This window comes from Podarcis cretensis (assembly GCF_951804945.1).
Source record: "Podarcis cretensis genome assembly, chromosome: 3".
Classification (NCBI taxonomy): Eukaryota; Metazoa; Chordata; class Lepidosauria; order Squamata; family Lacertidae; genus Podarcis; species Podarcis cretensis.
Window position 1 is genome coordinate 45,543,824 of NC_137172.1, and position 22,917 is coordinate 45,566,740.

The 22,917-nt window shown below is 40.6% G+C and overlaps 1 protein-coding gene across 1 annotated transcript; it reads right to left on the reverse strand.

Annotated features, from left to right (window-relative positions):
• Positions 1-2,649: 2,649 nt before the first annotated feature.
• EXO1 (exonuclease 1) lies at positions 2,650-22,096 on the reverse strand. The gene is made up of 14 exons (XM_079969486.1): positions 21,916-22,096; positions 20,032-20,216; positions 17,803-17,922; positions 16,495-16,618; positions 15,641-15,778; positions 13,913-14,125; positions 12,748-12,935; positions 11,520-11,616; positions 10,758-10,986; positions 10,053-10,305; positions 7,311-7,800; positions 6,711-6,815; positions 3,996-4,189; positions 2,650-3,019 (listed from the first exon to the last, which is right to left on the reverse strand). The coding sequence occupies exons 2-14, from the start codon at positions 20,190-20,192 to the stop codon at positions 2,869-2,871; spliced, it is 2,463 nt and encodes an 820-aa protein (XP_079825612.1). The 5' UTR covers positions 20,193-20,216; positions 21,916-22,096; the 3' UTR covers positions 2,650-2,868.
• Positions 22,097-22,917: the final 821 nt, after the last annotated feature.

Below are 22,917 nucleotides of genomic sequence, written 5' to 3' on the forward strand. Positions count from 1 at the left end.
GAAGGACTGCAAGGAAAGAATGATAGCAATTCAAATTAAGAGGTTTGCTTGACTGAATGTCCTCCAAGGCAGCTGCCCTTTTCAGATCTAGCAGTATACCAGAACACACATTAAATACTTCCGCCAACATCTTGCTCCTTGAACAAAAGATCAATAATACTCCAAGTAAAGTTACATATTCTTTATTGGCCAAACTAGACTATGTGAGAAAGGTGTGATTATTATTTTTTAAGTAAAAGTGGGGTTTGTGTTGGAGCTTCCATCAGTAATGGCTCTTTTAGTTCATCTAAATATATGATAAAGGAAAGAAATAGGAAATTAATATTCACTTCATTTTTGCATATTGCCATAAATATTTCTTGTAAATAACATTTGGCAAGTAGTTAGTAAAAGAGAGCGAGAGAGAGACTTACATAGGATTTACTGTCTCCAGCTGTGTAAATATGGGAAATGTACATGTTACACACAAAAAGCAGAAAACTGTAGTTCCACAATTTGCATCTGCCATCATGCAGTCCAAGACAGGGAAGATGAGAACAGGTTTCTGGCACCTGAGTGGTATGGACCAAAGCATTTTGGGTTTCAGTCCAAATGGTTAACCATTACAGGACTTCTGACAACTTTTGTGTGCAGCCAGAACAGAACCACCAAACTCTTCTGAATAGAAGCAGAAACTCTCACAAATGACAAACAGGAAACATACTTTAAACAAAATTATTTCTATGCAAAACGTCACTTTCTCTAAAAGCAAACTCAGGTGGTGAATGCCGATAGGATCAGAATCTCTTAAACAAGAGGGAGGTATCAAAAGGTTTCGAGAGCAGAAGTATGAAAAGCTTTTAAAGCATACCAGGTCAGGCTGCAACCCCACCCCAAGCTTGAATGAGTATAGTGGTACCTCAGGTTACATACGCTTCAGGTTACATACGCTTCAGGTTACAGACTCCGCTAACCCAGAAATATTACCTCGGGTTAAGAACTTTGCTTCAGGATGAGAAAAGAAATGGCGCGGCGGCAGCAGGAGGCCCCATTAGCTAAAGTGGTGCTTCAGGTTAAGAACGGACCTCCAGAACGAATTAAGTACTTAACCCGAGGTACCACTGTACTCTGAAGCTACAGAATGTTGCAAGTTAGTTAGAAAATAAAAACAGAAAAGGAAAGGGAGATGGAATGGAGTGTCCTGGAGGCAGGCATGACTGCCTGGCTCCATGAACAAGAGCACTCCTTTTACAAAGTGGTGATACATCAAAATGTGGCATGCAGTGTAGGTCTGACTTGTGGTATTAAGAAAAGCCTTAAATGGGGGAACTGGCCAGGGTGAAAAGGCAGCGCCTCCTTTGCACCAACAGCCAGGGATCGTCCAAGACTGTTCTTACTCACATGGATAAACCTGGAGTGAACTTCCCTGCCTGTTCTTTTTTATTCTGGAGGAAGAGAACCTTCTCCAATCTCCAGAAGCCAAAAGCAGCAGTGAGTTTTAGTCCATCCATTCTCTCATTAAAAAAAGATAACAAGTGTACCAGCTGTAATATGGCCTGTTCATGGGTTCTGCAAGTTGTTCTTAAGATGCCAATTCAGAGATTGTGTCCAGCATCCCAGGGGCTACATTATTATTATTTATTAAACTTGTATACCACCTTTCACCCCAAGATCTCAGAGGGTAGAGGGGAGGCAAGAGGCAAAAAGGTAGTGGAGTCACAAATGTGACTTCTCATCCAGCCTTCTTTCCACCCAGTTAATAATAATAATAATAATAATAATAATAATAATAATAATATAATTATAATTTATTAATACCCCGCCCATGTAGCTGAGTTTCCCCAGCCACTCTGAGTGGCTCCCAATCGAGTGTTAAAAACAATGCAGCATTAAATATTAAAAACTTCCCTAAACAAGTTAAGCAAGAAGTATAATCAGGGTTCAAGGAAATAGCCTAACCAGGCACTTGAGAAAGGTGTGGGGCATGGCTGGTGAGTTGCTTTGCCTGGGGAGGGTCCTGAGCGCCAAAAAGAATGGCCTGGAGGGCTGTTTTTGGCCCACAAGCTAGAGGACCCCCCTTTCATAAAATACAGTATATTATAAAAAACGAGTGTTTCCAACATTAGTTGTACTGAAGCATACCCCTGGGTACAAATGGAGACTGAGAAGGCAGCAGATGGGCAATGCCACCCCCTGGCAGGCGGGTGAAGGAACCAGTTAAGGGCAGAAGGCTGAGGTTGATGGACCAGCCTCCACCATGAGTTGCTTCTCTCCATATGGCTCAAGAAGCTGCTTCTGCAAGCAAGCATGTTTTATAGCAGTGGTTTCTTCAGCAAGATGGGGATGTGCTTCTGAACAAAAATGACAGGGGGTTGACGTTCAAAAGCCCTACTGCTGTATGTGGCCCTTTGGATCAAAATGGGCCTTCAGATAAATTATTGTGGTCTACAATTTCCGTTAACCTTAGGACACAACAAATCTTTTACACTTACTTTCCTTTAAGCTTTCCCTCCCTTTCCTGGGCCATCTAGAAGTGGTATATTTACCAAAGAACCAATAACCACAACTTTTTAACCCCCCCCCCCAGCTCACTTTCCTTTTGAGCTTGTTCTCTAATAGCATTTGGCTTTTATATTTATACTGGATAGATAAATCTTGTCCAGCAATAGATTTGTAGCCAAATTTATTTTATTAAAGCAAATATAAACACTGTAGTTCATTTTACTTCTTTCAAAACAGAAACGGACAAGATCTCTGATAAGACTAAAATATACAGCTCATATCCAAATATATACAAATGTTCACTTTGATTTGTGTGTCCAGAAGCAAATTGGCCTGGACATTACGTTGGTCAATGGCTATAGTTTTGCTCATATCTGCAAGATCAGTTCATTTAAAGATTTTCCGCTGTACGTGACTGAATTCAAGTTTATTTAAAGTGTCATCGTCTGTCTCTGGAGTGAGCTGGATGTTATCTTGGTTATCTTTGATTGGAGACAGTGGCTCTGGTTTTCTACAGGACGGTAGCCTTTCAGAATCCCTGCAAAATGAAAGCAAACTCTTAGTGCCCAGAAGTACTAACTAACAGTGCTTACAGACAGTACCTATTTATCTAGTTCAAAGTGTATTTATAGCATTGTGAGCCTCTGATAGGACATTCTGAGAGGAGCTGCAAGTGATTTAAAATCTGCCAAATGTCCATTAATTTTTTTTATACTTGGTTTAAAAATTATTTATGAGACATATTCTACAACCAGAGAAGATCAAAGTCTGCTTCCTAGGAAATGTTCATTTCTACCCAACTAGAATAATATGCCAAGTAGGAGGAAAATACCAAAGACCTACTCCTTGAATTAGGCAAAGAGGAATGAGAATGAGGCCTATTTGATAACATTCTTGTTCAATCTTCCTCCTTCAGCTAATACTAACACTAATTTTATTATTTATATACCACCCAGCCACTCTGGGCAGTCTGAACTAGCCTAGGTAGCCTTTATGAATCTCAGCAGTCTGATGATGCCAACATGCCTACTTCAAGAGCTGCAACAGCTAATATTTTGCCAGAAAGACACTTTTAAATTATTTATGTCACAACTTTTATATAACACTTGATTGAGATCCTATTACAAAGCAGTTTACAAAGGCTAACAAAGTGCTTAGCAGTCATATATCATCTTCATCAGTATGCAATATTTAAATAAAGTTGATGAAGATCTAGTAGAAGGAAACTGTCGTATTGAAATACAGTGGTACCTCTGGATGCGAACGGGATCCGTTCCGGAGCCCCGTTCGCATCCTGAAGTGAATGTAACACGTGACTGCAAGTCTGTGCGTGCACAGGTTGCATTTCGCCGCTTCTGCCCATGACGTCATTTTGAGCGTCTGCACATGCGCAAGCGGCGAAACTTGGAAATAATGCGTTCCATTACTTCCGGGTGACCACGGAGCGCAACCTGAAAACGCTTAACCTGAAGCGCATTCATCCCGAGGTATGACTGGATAGGAAAAACATTCACCTTTTAAACTGGAAGGTCCTCCAAAGTTCATTAATTGTCACCTGCAACCCTGCCTTATTTTCAGAATTGGGATGTTTTTTCTTCTTTGCACTGGCTGTTTTCTTGCTCAGACCACTAACTTTGGCAGGCAGCAATCTCTTGTGTTCTGTCACAGTGTGGGATTTCGCGGAACTGGCTTTAAGTAATCCAGGAACCTGGAGATGGAGAGAAATATCAGCTGCTGTTCCATTAAAGTCCTTATGATTTGTCAGTAAAATCACATTGCATCACCAACAAGTGCAATTTGTTCAAAAACTCAGTGTAGAGCTTCATTATATTCTGATCCCTCCCTCCCAAATGATCTCTTTACCAACAAAAAGTTGTCCATTTCTAAATAGCTCTGTGTGCATTTATATATATGTATCTATATTTATGCGTATATAAATTTATACATGTCCGACTGACATGCGACTCTGCATGCGGGAATCACACAGAACCTGTAAATGACTTTTGAAATGGCAAAACAACTGTCATAAAGTTTGCTAAGTAGCAGATTTGTCTGGACACAAAGAAGAGAGGGGACCTGGTGGATTGCCACAGGGAAGACATTCTAATTTTGGTACCCCCATCAAAAGGTTCAGCTTCCTGTACCACATCTCCCATAAAAAGGGAACAGAGGACACGGCTTGTGGCATTGATCTTAAGGCCTGGGCAAGAGTCGATTCATCCTGGAAGAAGATACTCAGGTAAACAGGCTTAGGGAATCTATAGACTACAAACACAGTTGTCCCTTAAAGCTTCTACTATTTCTAGTATTTGTACTAAAATCTCAGGGTATCAGGGCTGCTTACAAGCAGTGCTAAGCAACATTAAAAAAAAAACTGATTAAAAGAGACAGTATCCCACGATTCTAAGAAAGCAGTTTGCACAAGCATGTCTGTACACACACTTTTAGGAAAAAGAATCCGTCCCCACGCAGTGAAGTCACTAACCACAAGAGGTCACTATAATTCTGAGGAATACAGAATGCTATTTAGAGTCTTACCAACATGTTTTATAAAGAAGTTCTTTTTATATATATAAAAAAACCTGCTAGTAAACACTAGTCATGAGGATGCCCATTAGACCTGTACAGAAGCTCCTCCTTTAAGCAATCCATTACACAAAAAATCCAGAGATGTATACATCAACCAGCACAATCTTCCCCATGCCTTCTTTATTATGAAGGGTGTTTCTCAGAGCTTTTTGGCGTCGTTGCCAGGGATGAAATTCCATCTGCACCACAAAGAACAACTGCAGAATTTGTTCTCAGCTCAAGCCTATCATTAACCAGGGAATCCACAGCCTATATTGCCTTCTCAAAAGAAAGGGAAAGATGACTGAGGCAATGAGGGAGCCATACTAGAAAAACTGGAGAATCCAACAACTCAGCCAGGGTTTAGATTACTGGAAACGAGCTGCGGCCGTTCAGGCTACTATTCCCCATCCCTTCCTCCTTCATGCACAAGAGAATAATTTTAATCAATATGTTAAGTGTTCAAATGACTTCACATGCATTATTTAGTTGCAATCCTTATAACAACCTTGTAAGGTAAGTTGATATTATTATCCCCCACCCCCGCAATATTGCAGATTTGTCAGTGGGGAGGGACAATGTTGGCAACTTACCTTACAAGGCTGAGTGAGAGTGGCTTTTCTAATGCCGCCCCCCCCCCCGTGAAATCATGACAGAGGCTAGATTTGAATCAGGGACTTCCCGATTCCCAGCTCAGTCTCTTAACTACTACACTGCAGCAACTCTCAGGTTAGTGAATAACCAAGGATCTGGAAACCACAGTTTCATTCTCATTCATCTTAATTTTAGTTAGAGCAAACCACAGTTCCACAATTTTATACATTATGTGTGACTGGCTTATTCGAACGTGTGGGCAAAAAATACACATCAATGCATCATTACAACAAATAGTCTAATAACTATTCGTTTCAAGGCATAATCTGACAATCCAAACAGCATCCTTGAGTAAACTCTTAGCCTGATTTACATCACAGGGTGTGAAAAGAAATATGATCAGGGATAGTCTCTGATCTGCAACAGTCGCAATAGGAAATATGTGCAAATAAAATAAATGTCAGAAGAGTCCCTAGTTCTAAAAATTTACAATCCAGGTCTTACCCGTAAGACTCATTATTTCTATTTGAATGTCACTTTTCCACAAAAAATATGCCCAAAGTCGTTCACAACACAACAGCAAAATACGTACCAATGCATCTTTACAACAAATAGCCTAATAGCTATTCATTTCAAGACATAACCTGGCAATCCAAACAATTAGTATAATAAAATATAATAATTAAAAATGTATTATGAAAATAGGCAACAGCAATAATTTACACACCTACAAATTGATACCGTTTATTTTAAAATATATAAACCAGAGTCAGATAGGATAAAACTTTCCAAGGCATTAATAAATAATATAGCCAGCAGACAGTTCCTCAAAAGTGCCAAGCGACAGATATGACAATCAGATTTCTTAGAGCTTGGATGAAATGATCTCCAACATGTGCTATTCTTAAAGGAGCCAACAGAGATTTGGGGGGGGGGCAGGAGGTGATGTTCCATCTCTTCTGCTGTACTCCTGCTGCATTTCAATGTACAAGTATGTATTTACACACCAAAAAAGAAAAGAACAGAAAAATTGAACATAAAAAACTAAAGAAGAAAAAAAGACATACCTTGCTATTGAACTCCATATCCTTATTTTCAGTACACAATGAGTCACAGAACTGAAAGATTTGGGAATTCAAATTACATTTTGGTTCCGGACTGCAGTCAGGTTCCTATGGTACAAAAAAAGGAGGGAAAGCAAGTGTTATTTTATATATAATTGAACGCTGGCTTGTATATAATAATCTAAACAGAGAATTTCATGCTTGTTTTTAAAAGTTAAGTGACTGAAGATATGTCCCAATGGCAAAGATAAAATAATAAATGTAAGTTGCTCGTCTTCCTTAGTAAAGTAAAACCAGTATTTTGGTTTACAGTAGAGCTAACCTTTGGCCCACCAAATGCTGTTGGGCTTATTAGTGGCCCAGTTGGCCGAGGTTGATGAAAGTAGAAATCCAACCACATGGGGGTGGAGTGCATAGGGTTAAACACAGTGGTTGATAACAACAGCCAGACGGACTGGCAGGGGGACCATGAGTTTCGTCAGAAGTCATTTTACAGTGGAGAACCAGATGTATTGGAATAAATAAGAGCTGTAGACTATTCCCTTGAGAGGCAAGTGGCGATTTAATTAACTGCTTAACTGAAGCACAGGGTGGTGATCTTACTCTGCCAGAAGGAGCATTTTTCTTGGTCATCCGTGAATATTCTGAAGTGCCCAGGCTATTTTGTGACACTCTGTCAAGCTCCTGTTCTGATGAGCGCTGCAGTTCTTTTAAAGGGGAAGACTCTGCATCCGACTCTTTACTCGCTGTGGTGTTTAGCGTTTGTGATCCGGACACCTCACAACTCTGGGGGGTGACTTTGCTGGGTGTGCGACGGCGAAACTGCTGTAACAATGCAATACTTTGCAATGGACTGGGTGTTCTAGGTCTATCTGCAAAGCTTCTAGTCCAGTTGAAACAGCTTGTCTGTGTTGTCCTGGGTGACAGCAAGGCAGTTCTAGTTTTTCCACTCTCTGAAGAGGAAGGACCAAGATCCTCTGTTACTGTATTTCCTGCTTCCACAATCTGAGAATCCACTTCACTGCCCTGCGGTGATTCATGGATTTCATCCTTTGATGTATTGTCAGGCTGATCCATCACTTTGCAGAAGAACCTAACATACATTGGAAGAACAGAGGTAATAAATGGGAAGGAGGGATAAAGCAAAATGGCTGCAAGCATGAAGGACTCTTTGCAATTTAGAACAGCACAAATCCACCAAAAGGAAGAGACTAGGAATATTTGTTAAGGTGTCGCTGATACTATTCGTTTGTTATTATGGACACTTGCTAAATAAAACAAGGAAGAACTTGGATGTTAATAAATTATACCAAACAGATAGGCCTACACTTCTCACAGCTCTTAAGAGGATAGGTACTCAACTGATTGTGTTGCAAAATGTAGCAGCAGTAATTATTATTTACTAATTTATATACCACTCGTATACCAAAATGGCTTCTAAGCAGTTTACAGCTATAAAGTCAACACATAATTCAAGTACACAAAACATTAAAGCATCCTTAATTAAAAATATAATTAAAACAGTGAAAACGGTAAAATCACATGTTCGGTTGGGGGGTGGGGAATGCTTGCTTAAACAGGTGTTTCTTCAGGAGCTGGCAGAAGACCAACACTGATGGACCAATAAGACTCTCCACCTAATAGTGCCAGCATAACTAAAACCTCCTTTGTACGAGCATAATAAGAGAATGGGCTTTTATTGGAGGTATTAGAGGCATCACTGAACACAGTATAGGAGATCACAGATGTCGTAGTCAGAAAGCCAGAGATTGCTTTCTAGCCTCATTGCACAGTCCACCGGCATAATCCTAGAGCAGTGACTAATACCCTGCTTCAGAAACTGAACATGGCAGTATTTTATATACCACAAAGCACTGGCGTGACATTTTTTCTTGCAGATGAGTGTGCTAGAAGGCTCATCATCCATTCAGTAGCAACTTGAAAACAAGCTGGCATTTTGTGATGCCAGGTTCATTTCCTCTCGTTCTTACTTTTTGTTCATATAATTAAATACACAACTGTCAGACTATGTGCTAAGGATACACTATTCTACGTGTAACCAATGGACACTGTTACTTTAGGAAGTGCAAAAGGAGGAAATGCAAATGGGAAGCTTGTTTTTAAGGTTTTATTGCTGTAAATCACACTAATGATGGAATGGAATGTAATATATAGTGGCATACAAATATTTTAATGACTAACCAAACCAAGAACCTGATGCACACAACTTGCACTATGGAAGCCCTGGGTAATTTTGTTGTTGCTGCTGGCATTGTTGGAAGAGAAAAACACATTTTCATTACCAAGTGGCAGACTTTGGGGCATGTTTGTTGTTTCTGGGTTAAGTGAAATCTTCACTGTCTTCCAGAAATGTGCTCTAGTTCTTGAAATGTTAGGCGAGGCAAGCTGAGTAATCTCCAATCACTCTCTCAACCTTAAAGAAAAGGGTTTTTTTTGCTGAAAACACCAGGAGGTTCCCATGTCTTCTCCAGATGATTTGCACTTATCTAGAATGTGCTGAAATCTTTTTTTTTTTTTTTTGTATGTAGGGATGCATACCAAGGAATCATTTTCCATGTACAGTACTTCCCAAGAGCAAACTTTCATGTTCAATTTATCTTTGTATGGGGGGAGTGGAACATGCAGAACGAGAATGTAAAATCACTGGGGACTTTGGTGATGCAAAGATGTAGAAATCCACCCTTCACCTGACCTGCCAATCTCTTACTGACATACCCTCCTCCCCAGTTGATATTACAGTGTGTTTTGACTAATTTGAGTTGGGAAGGGTCTCAAGAGGCCATCAGATTAAAGCTTCTGCACACTGTTAATTTTGACTTTTACTTTCAGATGCCAGTTTAATATTGCTCCTCAGGCAATTTACGTCACATTTGTTTTGTGTTGCTAACTCCTAAGTCAATTTTTAAAAAGAGGATTTTATATGTAAAGCTGGTCTAGAGGCTGCTCTGACCAGATTATGATTCATCCTGCCCTTGTTCTGCTTCCCTTCATGGAGAAAAATATATGAAGAAGCAAATCAATCCAAATTCTAGTACTGTACATGCTCTAATTTATGAGCATGTAAAGGTAACTGCTTATTTACATGTGAATAGTTTTTCAAAGGAACCAAAGACTTTGCCAAATAGATTTACTGTGTCACTTTCTCTGACGTGTCCCCATGGGTCTTTTGGAAGGTAGCCTAGTGTGCTGAATATATTATATTATATGATATATCATATTTAGCTTTTGAGTATGCCAATTCTACTTTTTGTAATGAAGGGAAACTGCAGAGTCAAATTCCCCAAGAATGTAACTTTTTACATACTGAACTTGAAGAAAGCATACCTGCTTCTAGTCCCTGGAACAACAACAACTGCATCCCTCTCTTCATTCTTCTTCCGCAAGATGAAGGCAAATTTATTTCTAAGCCTAGGATGGGAGCTTGAACTTTCTTTGTCTCTGCAAGAGTCCTCTGAAGCAGCAATCACAGACACTGCACCAACAAACCCAGGATGCTCACCATCTTCACTGCTTTCCATCTTAGGTTTTTTGGTGTTTGAAAAATACTGGCTTAGCAGGTCACCTTCGGACAGCTCTTCTAAATATATATATATATGAAAAATACACATTGTAATTAGGTCACAACAGAAAAAGACTGTAAGGAATATTTTTTTAAAAAAAAATTTCAAAACTGAAGAAAACCATTAAGAAATGTAGATATATTGAACTTAATTTGGTTCCCTTTCAGTGTAGAAGAAACAAACGCTCAGTCACCAAATATTACATTAATACATTAGTTTGCAGCAGCAGCAGCAGAAAATTGGATTGCTATGCAAAAATGGGATATTGTAAATATATACCAACTATTGTTAAACTGATTGGATTCTCTACGCTAAAGAATCCTATTCCTTCAAAGTGTTTCTAGAAAGGGATAAACAAAAAAAATATGTTATGAGGGGAAAGCTCTCAAGTCTTAAGCCTTCGAGAACATTTTAGAATAAGAGGTAGGTTTTCTTTTTCACAATCTCTTTAGAGATTTAGCTATCATACCATGCCTTGGTCTTTTTGCCAATAGCGCTTTGCTGGGAAGCTTCAGCCCTTTCATGTTAACTAGTCGCTCCAGGCCTCTGGTTGTGGGTTTCTCCAACATCGATGCTGAATTTGTTGTAATCTTGGCAGTGGAACCAGGTTTGTAGTCTCTGCTCCAAATGCTCTTTAAATTGGGTGGCTGCTCTTTGGCATGTTTGTTGTCCCAGCCATGACTTCTGGGCTGTACAGACTATAGGGAAAAGGAAACAAGAAGATGTACAATAGAGGAAAGAATGACTGGAGCCTGTTTCTCTTAAGACTGTAAAAAAACGATGCAAATAATCTGATTGTTCTTCAATTCTGTTCCATCGATCTACTGCTGGCCATTGGCCAGTGTGGGAGGAACAATCCAGGGACATAATCAAGCCAACAAGTGGTTAGAAAGCAACACTGCTTTTCCTGTTACCTCGTACACCTCTTATTCCCATGGGAAGAGGAGGAAGTGTTGATGTATTAGGTCTGCTTTGGGTCATCCAGGCAGCAGTCCTTTGAGCAGGCATCCCCAAACTCGGCCCTCCAGCTGTTTTGGGACTACAACTCCCATCATCCCTAGCTAACAGGACCAGTGGTCAGGGATGATGAGAATTGTAGTCCCAAAACAGCTGGAGGGCCAAGTTTGGGGATGCCTGCCTTTCGTGCAACCACAGGCCAACATGCAACTTCACATTCCTCACAAAGTCTCTAAAGGTGATGTGGCTCTTGCATTTAGAAGTAAAACATTACCTGTTGAGCATCAGGGTCGTAGTCATCAATTTGCTCCATGGTATTGATGTCTTTATTTCCAAGTGCTATTTGAAAAGCAGCACTATCGCCGATGTGCCTAAGTTAATCAAATTAAGGGGGAAATGCAGTTCTTCTATTGATGCTTTTTCTCTTGAAAGCGGCGTTTTATAAAGAGATTTAGCCTCTATATAATCAAAAGTAAATTCTACATCTTCTTCTTTGAATGGATGAATGCCTCCTAACCACTTTGCACAACAGCTTAGCCAAGATATTAAAGCTTTACATCAGAATTAGCCCTTCTTAACTTTATCCCTGGAAGACTCTGTGCTAAGAGTAGAAGCTGTTATTCTAGTAGGCAATAGTTTTGTAGTCGCCTGAGGTATGTGAAGCAGCATTACTGTTTATACAAGTTTAGCATTCTCCCAAAGGAAAGAAGAGGTGCTAAACTGAATCTATGAAATGAACTGGTTTAGAAACAACAGTTATGTTCTGTTTTATGGTAAAAGAGTCCATGATAATTGAAGATTTCAAGATAGCCACCATTTTTATAATGGATGGTGGAGGTGCTAAACAGCTTAGAAAGATAGCCACCATTTTTATAATGGATGGTGGAGGTGCTAAACAGCTTAGAAAGATAGCCACCATTTTTATAATGGATGGTGGAGGTGCTAAACAGCTTAGAAAGCCTTCTTAAAATTATGGTAGTTTAGGACCTTTTAACTGAGATTTTAAGAACTACTGGATGAATGAAAAACCACTTATAAGAATTTCTACATTTAAGAAAGAGATCAGATGGCCCACTCGACAGCTCACTTATATCAAACTTTATTCAATGTTAGAAAGCCATTAAACAGCTAGTTTTCCTTGCAAAATTGACTTGAACAATGTGAAGGAAGATCTACATTACATTCCTGAATATTTTAAACATAATCAAAGGCACCCATTTTTTTTCAAATGGAGCAACGGCTAGCACCAGTAAGTCAAATTTAAGGAGTTTATAAGTTCCAAAGATTTCTATGCATGATCTTAACTCTGATATTGTTGGTACCCATATTGTAGGCATGTTTAACCCTCCAGCGAAAGGTCTCAAGCTTTGTAGGGCTTACTTCCAAGTAAGTATGCACAGGACCACAGCCTCAGAAGTGCTTAACTTTGCCTGGCATCCCAGAGACCCCATGAAAAGGAAGAGACTATAAAGACATTATTATTTTTATTTGATAAAGGATACTTTCCTGCATAAAGCAGTGTTTCTGGATCAACACCATCTTCGTAAGCATTCAAAGGAACAAGCTGTCTCCTGACAGGGTCAAAAACCAACTGATAGAGGAAAGTATTATTAGCACGAGTAAATCCTTGTATGTATTCTTCCGGTACCAAAATATTCATCTTCAAATACTGCCCCATTTTCCGAATGACCTGGAAGAGAAAAGGTCATGTTATGCAATGCACAGCATACTTGTGAGACAGCAGGCACAATGGCTTGGACCCTTTGTTGCTTCTCCATTCATGTAACAGGGAGGACAATGTCCGCCAATACTTCCTTCCCTATGCCAACCCTCACACCATTTCCAAGCTTCCCTCAAACTCTGAGAGCAGATTTTCAGCGGTTGCACCAGGAAAAGGAAGGATCAAAAACCCTGTTCCATTCACGGAATTAGGATCTATGTTCATTGTCACTCTAAAAGCATTGTCTAGTATGTACTCCAAAGCTGAAACGGTTATTGAAAAGAGGCATGGGGCAGACAAGTAATGTTTTAAGACCTTTGTCAAACTTCCTTTTTTTAAAAAAAACAACAGATCTGATATTTCCCCAAAGTCCCAAGTATCTTTTTAGAGTGAGTGACATACACTGGAAATTTGGACCAAATGTTATTTTCTGCCTTTATTCTCCCTCTCTTCAAATAGTACAGCAAACAAATAAAATCATCCCAGAAAGCTGAGGAGTAGGCATGATTTCTGAAAAAAGAGTTTGGACTGTGGCCCTTTACATTTGCCAGTATGAGAGTAATGATAAATCATTTAATAATGATAAAGCTTGTATATAGTTAACGTCTAGGGCTGCTTCGAATCTTGGCTCATTTACAATTATTAAAACCAAAAAATGTATTTGTATCTCAGCCAAATGGACTCATTTGGAAAGATCCTATATGTAGATGTAACAAGGAAGAGTTAAGCTTTAGTCAACACGCACCATACAAGAGTCCACAAAACATATTATTGCTTAACTGTTTTTCCCAATTTACGTGAACAGCAGAACAAATTTCTTTTGACAGGCATCTACATAATAACTCAATCAAGTATTTTCCCCAGAATTCATCCTCTCCAGAGTTGGCCTCACTATCTGTGGAGCTTTTGGAAAACATAAAGTTAACTCAAGAGCCAATAAACTTTACCTTTATAATATCAGGGTTATTGGCTATTTTTATCAGCCGGCAAGCCTTGCCTAATCCAATACCGTGAAGAGACGGAAGGTAGTCACAACCAGACAGAATACACATGTAACGGAATTTTTCTTCTGTAAACACATCACCAAGTTGTTTGCACATTCCAAGCCGAGTCTGGTCAATTTCTAAGCCATTTCCACACTTGTCAATTTTCAGAAATACCTTAAAACAAAAGAACGGACAAGTCCTTGTATTATTGTACTATTTCTACAAATGGTGGCCAAACACGGAATTCTTTCCCAATCATCAGCATATAAACTTCTTGTATATTTTAGATTACAATTTTTCATCAATAAGCAATACAACTTTGCATTTTCTATTACATACCTGCATAGCTGTCAAAGTTTCCCTTTTTAAAAGGGAAATTCCCTTATTCTGAATAGGATTCCTTGCAAGAAAAGGGAAAAGTTGACAGCTATGCATACCTGTTGCTTCTCTGTGACGTTTGCAAACCCAGCAATCCCGTTCCCCCATACAGACATTGTCAAATTCTGTCCAGTGGTCACAGCCTGCCTAACGTCAGTAATATTTAGCATTTATATGGCATTTTTTTGAATGTACAAAGACCTTCACTTACGTTATTCTCAGCAATCAGGGCCTCTCAGGAGACCAATATTTTTCTCCATATACTCCAGATGGAGGAAGGAGAGGCCAACACTGACAGATACCGACCTAAGGTCCCCATGCAAATTCATGGCTGGGGAGGATTTTTAAGCAGGAGCTTCATGCCTCACTGCACACTCACAGAACAATAGCTGCCCTGGGTCATATAGGATTAGAGGGGGCCCTTGCGCCGCGCGCGGAGACATCGCTCAGTCATGGCTCCCCGCATCTTCCCCATTGTCAAGTTCCTGGTCAAAGGCGGCCTGGCGGGGGGGGGCATCTACGTGGTTTACAGCCAAGGTTTGCTGAGCGGGGGTGACGAGGGGGCCCGAGCCCTCTGAAAAGCACAAGAAGTGCTCCCCCCAGCTGTGGAAGAATGGGCAAAATATTTTGGCTGGAAGCTTCCGGCTGCCCCAAAGACTGAATTCTCTCTCTGCAGCTACTGGAACTCAGGAGTTCGGAGGACAATCGGCGCTCTCTCCGTAGCCCGCACCAGGGCCTGTGAATATACGCAGAATGGATGGAAGTACCTCGTCAAATGAAGCCTCTCTGATAAGGCCCCCTTTTGCCACCTTTAATGGAGGAGATGTCTTAAGCACCAGAGTCTGGCCCCTGTTTCTCAAGGGCTGCAATAAAAAACTTTATAATATAAATGTGGGAGTCATAAAGCCAAGGTAGAGGCTTGTAAATACTGCAGGGTGCCCCCTGACATTCCTCTGGGCAATGATACCTTATATGGTGAAGGGTGCAATAAAAGCCTTGACCGGATGAGGTAACAGGAGACTTTGGAAAACGGCCATGCGGCTGGGAGGACAAAGGATAAAATAAAAGTTGCCGGAGGAGAGAGGTTGGACGGAGCTGCCCGGCCATTATGAGAATACTCTCTGCCTCATTGTGTCTTCTTTCTACGCTATGCTAAGCACCATCTATGACGACAGGATTCCGACATATAAACAAACAAACAAACAAACAAACAAATAAATAAATAAATGAAGGATTAGAGGGCTGGCTTTCCATATATAGCTGAGCCCTAGTGCTGTCCTTTTTAGAAATGAATTACTAGATCTTTCCTACCTTTTTACATCCAAAAGCAAGAAGATCAGAATCCTCTGTAATTATAGCTTCAACTAAGCCAGTCTTGTTAAGATAGGCGAGCTGAGCATCCGCTTCATATGGAGCAACAATGCAATCTATTCCCCGGGCTCGGGCAGCCTGCAAAAGCAAAAAAACAATTCAAGCCCCCATTATAGTGCTTTACAAGTGACACTCCCTCCCCAATTGGTCTAGTCCCTATTTCTTCCCCGCATGGTCCTAGTTGCATCTCCTGACCACCTGAAGTTCTCCTAGGTGCAGAATTTAGGATTTTTGCATGGAATAAGTTTCCATATACAAAGAACTGCATTTAGGCTAACTGATCGCTGAGTTGGTAAACAATTTCCAGACAGTAACACTTTAGATTGCAGATGTGGGGTTATATAATATGAATGCTTCTCAATACAAATATAATTCCTGCTTCAAAGGAAAAGAGATGCATCACAGTGAAGGACTCCAGGCTACTTTAATTGAAACAACTTATTTTTTGGTGGTATTGGTGGGGAAAGAGTACAGGGAACAATGCAGTTATTATGAGTCCTCATCTGCAGTGTGAAATGGTGCAGCCCTGACATGGGTTTGCTCCTTCAATGAGAAATAGAAGAAATATCTCTCTCTCCTATTTTATATATAAAATATATAATTATATATCTCCTATTACTCAGATACTAACTACAGCAAATGGCTGAATAAACAAACACTGCAAACTTTGAGTCACTATCCCTTCTGCAAAGCCTGTATTATGCAAACATCAGGGTTATAAGAAATGCAGTTATTCTGCCAATAAATATAAAACGGGAGAGCAGCAACAACCTACCAGCTAAAAGGCGACTTACTTTAATCACTTCGCAGGCCATAGCATGCGTAACATTAATGCTACGTGCAAAACATTCTCTGGCTTCTGATAATTTCCCTTCACGAAGCAGCTGTTTCCCTTTCAGGAGGTTTGCTTGCCGTTTTCTTCAAGATAACAAAAACAAACCTGTCGTCTCAGTGTCACACAACCATAACTGAACAGGTAGTTACAGCACCGGCATTGCAATACAGATGGGAGACATGTCCATAAACCCTATTTGAGCATTTCAAAGAAAGCATGAGGGCAGTGCCTTGGAGGAGGCACACACAACCTAGACACTCGGTGTCGCCGTGTGTTTCCACCTCCTATGTTGGGCGATTAGATGATCAGGCACCCTGTGTTCTTAGGGTTCCTGATCTAAGACTTGCTTAGAAGTCTCCCTGCCCCCCAGGCATAGGAAGATCAGGATGGGCTGAGTGGGGACTGTGGGAGCATTTCCCTTTATACTTTATGCCCCCAGGGTTGTTAATGCCTGAACTATGGTGTCTGAGTCTACTACATAAGAGCTTGAAAGCCAGATGTAAAAAGAAGCATAAATATATAAAATATATTGTGTAAACCTTAGGAAGGAAGTCCCCAATGAATGAAATGGAACATAAGCATTTCACTGCACAAAAACTGTTACTAGAATACCATCCCACTCTTTTAACTAGGGTGCAAGATTTCTATGACTGTGCCTAAGTACAGAGGAATCTCGGAAGCCTTTGAACTTGAACATTTTGGCTCCCAAACAACTGAAAACCAGAAGTGATTCCAGTTTTCAATGATTTTCCAATTGGAATCCACGCCTTGGTTTTCGAACTGTCTCAGGAGTCGAACGGACTCCCGGAATGGATTAAATTTGAAAACCAAGGTATGGCTGTACTTTGTTAAGTTCAATTTCCACTCCCAAAAGCAGTGCCTCATGCTATACCTGTTCCAGCAGGTTCAGGAACTTTCTGGAGCAGCTTTTCAGGGAGAAGGAAAGTCTGTGATACAGAAGTAGAAGTTCTATTTGTTGACCTTTGTTTAATGCTGAATGTGTTCGCTATTGAGATGGTTGTAGAACGTGTTCAGTACTGAGATGTTTTGCAAATTTAGCTAACGTTATTGTTGACAGCATCATATGCCACATTGCAGCATTACGGAAGTCTGCTTAGATTTCAACACTGCATTGCTTTCTAAATTCTGCTCTCATTATGATAACATCTGAATTGTTTTCATGTGGAAGCTACTGTCTTTAAAGCACATATATCCTGCAAATCACCAATTTGAATTTCTAATGGGGGGGGGGAGGCATAAGACTTACTCTCGTCGTGACTTTTCAACTTGCTTTTTGGAAGGCAGGGTACAACCATCAAATACTAGAATGGGTTTGACCCCAAATGACAGAAGCATATCAGCAAGCTTCATGCAATAAGCTACATATCTGTAGAAACAAACACAGTTGCCATATATCAGTTAGGAATGTTCACCTTAATCCTAAAATGTAAACTGCTAGGGGTAAATTAATTATAAAGAGTCAAGGCACACTTAGTTTTGCAATACCAAAATGTCCACAAGATTAAGATACTTTGATACCACAGCATCCAAGAAGAGTTAATGTGGCATAATGGCTAGAGTGGTGGACTAGGAACTGTGAGACAAAGGTTCAAATCCCCAGTCAGCCATGAAGCTCATTGAGTGACACAGAGCCTCTTTCAGTGTTGTTGTGAGGATACGATGAGGTGAGGAAGAACCAAGTTCGCTGCCTTGAGCTCTTTAGAGGAAAGCTGGGATAAAAATGTAACAATTCCATGCCTATTCGAGTACTTAGCCAACAGAAATTAATGATGTGAACGTCGTTGAAAAAACAGTAATGGTAATTATATTAAACATATATAGAACAGGAACAGTCATCATTTCATCTTACGTATAAACCTATGGGTATCAGTGGCCAAAGATGATCATAGAGATTTCCACATTTTTCAGACTGCTTTCATTTTAACTGCAATCCTGAGTGCCAGCTGTTTACATTCTATTGATTAAATGGGGTTTAAGTAGCCTGCAGCAGTCTTAAGCAACTTAAAACACAACCACAGATTAATATTATTCCTTTTAATTTAATTCATGCATTGGATAGCACATTATGTACTTTTCCAATTTTTCTTGTCGACTGTTGCTAATTGATTACGAGATCTGTTAGTGGCAGTATTTTCCACATATATTTTTCCACTGAGCATTACACATCAAATAAAAGATTGCAAGTCAAAACTGTCTTCTAAAAACTGTATTACAGTGATACCTCGGGTTACAGACGCTTCTGGTTACAGACTCCACTAACCCAGAAATAGTACCTCAGGTTCAGAACTTTGCTTCAGGAAGAGAACAGAAATCGTGCTCCAGCAGTGCAGCAGCAATGGGAGGCCCCATTAGCTAAAGTGGTGCTTCAGGTTAAGAACAGTTTCAGGTTAAGAACGGACCTCCAGAACGAATTAAGTTCTTAACCCAAGGTACCACTGTATTCAGACATAACTCTCCAATTAGAGATTCTTTGTCAAACAGCTTTAACTGATCTGTTTGACATTTAAAGTTGTTTTTATTGTAGTACTGTGTTTATAGGCTGTAGACCGCCTTGTGCCATTTTATACGAAAGTGTGGCTAATAGATATTTTTAAAAATAAAACAAAAAACAAAGCCAATTAATCTCTCGTGTGAATTAAATATGTCTTACAGCAAAGAGGGCGGGGGGCTAGCCCCTGGCCTGGGGGCCTGATCCAGTTCCCCATGCAATTTTTTCTGCTCGCCACAAGAAAAATCTAGTCTTCCCTTTCCCTTTTCTGTAGTGTCCTGTAGATTGGTCTGTCTTATCACTGACATTTATGAGCTGCACTGTGGGAGCCTTTTTTGTGCTGAACAGTGGGATAACAATTGCTTTAAATAAATAACAAGTCACTCTGCCTAGCCCAACAACCTGAATGAGGGTACCAATTGCTCCCTATAGTCACAGTGATCTCATCATATCAAGTAGGGGAAGGAGCAACAACATTTGCATGCTTCAGCTGGAGTGGGGTGCTACGTGTCCCATACATTCCTGGGCATGGGGGCCTCACCCACATGTAACCACGAAAGGATCGGTCAAGGGTGAATATAGTTCTCAACCCCAAAAAAGTTTGGCACCACTCTTACAGGAAATACTTCCCCTATTTTATTATTTATTGAATTACCGTATTGGCCCGAATATAAGCCGCTCCCTTAAAATTCCGCAGGCACTCACACCCGTTCCGTTTTACTGTATGTCTGTTTCAGCAGTGATATCATAAAAAAGCCATTTTTTGTAAGGTTGCAAAATAAAGCCACATGTTAACTTTCTCGGCCGGAATTTTTTTGGGGGGAGTGAGGCTTATATTCAGCCAATACAGTATATACCGCCCTATACCCGGAGGTCTCAGGGCGGTTCACAGGAAAGATCAACATAAAAGCCACAATACATATATATAACAACAACAACAACAACCCATGAACACCCATTCTGTCCGTCAAATTGATTTAAACTTACTGATCTGTGGGTTCTCCTTTGGCTAGCTTTTCAGCACATGCATAGGCTCCTTTGTGAAGCCAGCAGTAAGTATCCACAGCAACTACTTGTCCTTTGTACTTCTTTACATGAGCAGATTCAGCAGCCTCTTTGATAAATTGAAGCAAACCTTGGATCCCCATTATTCCGAAGTCAAATCCAGGAAACTAGTGAGGAAACAAAGTCAATACAACCTCAATCCTTGAGAAACAAAAACAAAACAACACTTTGCAACTAAACCAAACATCAGCATGAAACCACCAAGAGATGAAATGGTTGAGCATGGCTAAAATACTCAATGCTGACCCCAATGTAAGAGATCCTAGAGTTACAGTTACCTGCCAGGAATTTTGTATAGTTACCCTATGTTTTTCATTCAAGGAACTGTTCAAATGATACAAAATACATGCATAAATAAATTAGTGTGCAAGTTTCATCATTGGTACAGATAGGTTAGGTTGAGCTTATGATGACTGCTCCCCCCCTCCATTGTGTATATATGGGCAACATAAACACACACTGGGAAGCTGCTATCTACAATGGCTTCCTAACATGCATACACACTGCAAAATACATGTGATTTTCTATACTCAATGCCATATAGAACAGCTGTTCATTTAATGATTTCGTGATGTTTGAAACAGTATTTGGAATAAATGTTATGAGCCACAACAGTAAAGCAAAATCTGATGTTCACCAATCCACATCTTTCCATCTCTCCCTGTTCTACACAATGTGTAAGATCCCATCTGACCTGAATTGGGAAATTTTTATTAAAACAAACTCAGGGAAAGAATCAAGGGATTCTAGTAGCTGCTGAGTTGGCATACCCAGTACCCCTTCTACCAAAGAATCAGTGACTGACAATCTGGAAGTTCAAACCCCTTGCCCCTAAATCCTAGGATGTTAATATCCAATGTCGAACTTGATCCACAAAAATGCAGAGGACTAGTAACCCATGTTCATTTTCACAACTCAATTGTTTTGGCAGGAAGCACTTACATAAAGGTTAGATGGCAGAGCTCTCCCCCCCCCCCCATGTAATTTCACATAAAAGATTGCACCTTTTAAATACAGTACTGCAAGTCATGTGATAATTGAAATCAATGAATATAAAGAAACCCACTTAACTGGATCAGGATAGTGGGATTTCACACTCCCCCCCCCCAGTCCAAATCACACTATTAAGTTCAGTGGGGCTTACTTCCAAGTAAAGAAGCTGAATCAGGCAGCAATCCCTTCTAGCTGCAAGGGCAGAGGAGACTATTATCTTATTTATACATTGTAATCCAGGAGTGAGCTGGTTGGAACTATTGACTGATTTGGGCGATTTGCAACTGAGCAGCAATGATTTCCCACGCAGACACGAAGTGATTACATCACCCCAAAAATATACTGCTGAAATGAATAATGCTTGGGGTAATCAGGAGTGGATTTTTATACTGAAGGACTGTGAGCTCCGTTCAGTTCTGGTGCTCAAAACAAATCAATGGGTTCAGAGTTGCATGTATAGATGTGTTTGTGTTTTGTACTAGGCTTCGGTTGGCAGCTCTCCGGTTTCTAATAAAATAATAATCGAAGTAGATTCGGCAAGTTTGAAGTCTGTGCATCCTTGTTCGGGGCCTAAACAAACAAAACAAACAACAAACACACTACCCTTTGTGTGCGGAGTGGGAGAGCCAGGATCGTGCATTTGCTTTTCTCAGAAAAGGAAAGTATACTGGATTCCGCCCATGCACCCACTCCACGACCCATTGGCAGGGTATCCCTCTGAAAACGGTACAAATTAGGCTCGCCCACTCGACTCTCGTGGGGAGTTCAGAAACGTACAGCCGACCTCCTCTGCGGCCGCCGCTAAGCTCCTACCTATTCCGGCCCCGGTACCTTCAGCACCGAGAAGGAAGTGCCCGTTGACAGCGACGGCGGACCGGACCGGACCGGCTCCGTCCACTAAGCAAGAAGAGCGCCGGCTGCGCAGCGCGGGAAACAGTAAAGACGATTTTCAAGCCCCGCGCGCCTTCCCAGCCTCCAGGCCCCGCCTCCTCCTCCTCGCATGCGCACTCCCGCTCTCTCTTCCCTCCCTCCCTCCCTCCGAGGAAGCGAAGGCGCCTCCTCTCGACTACATCGCCCGGCATGCAACGCGGCCGCCAGGAGCGTGGCCCAGTTTCCCCAAAGATAACCTCGCGCATGCTGGGCAATGTAGTTAGTGCACGCTGCTCGCTGAGGAGGGCAAATCCGTGGTGGACGGGGCCGTTTCGTTCTATTCTCCCTCCGTTATTTATTTTTTATTTATTTGTCAATCGTTTTATTTGCATGCCGCCTTTCATGCTCTCCAACATTTTTCCAATGAAAATAGGGACGCCGTATTTAATAATAATAATAATAATACGGTAATACCCTATCTATCTGACTGGGTTGCCCCCCGCCATTCTGGGTAGATCACAATATATTTTAAAACGTTTAACATTAAAAACAACTTCCCTATACAGGATTGCCTTCAGATGGCTCAGGGGTTGGATTACCTCATACCCTCCAGCATTTCTCTTATGAAAATAGGGATGTTCTACGGAAAAGCGGGACATTCCGGGATCAACTCAGGAATCAGGATGGCTTCTATAAATCCGAAACTGCCCCTGGAAAATAGGGACATTTGGGAGGTCTGGCTTTTCCAAAGTTCAAGTAGTCATAAAGAACAAGCAAACCATCAAAAAGTACACAACCAAATTTAACTGTTGCCACATAAATCATAATAAGGTCTAAAATAAATAAAGATACAAAAAATAATATCAACTCTGAACCACATTATACTCATTCTTTTAAGCATGGACACTTACACATTACAGTTTCATCAATATAATAAATAGCTGG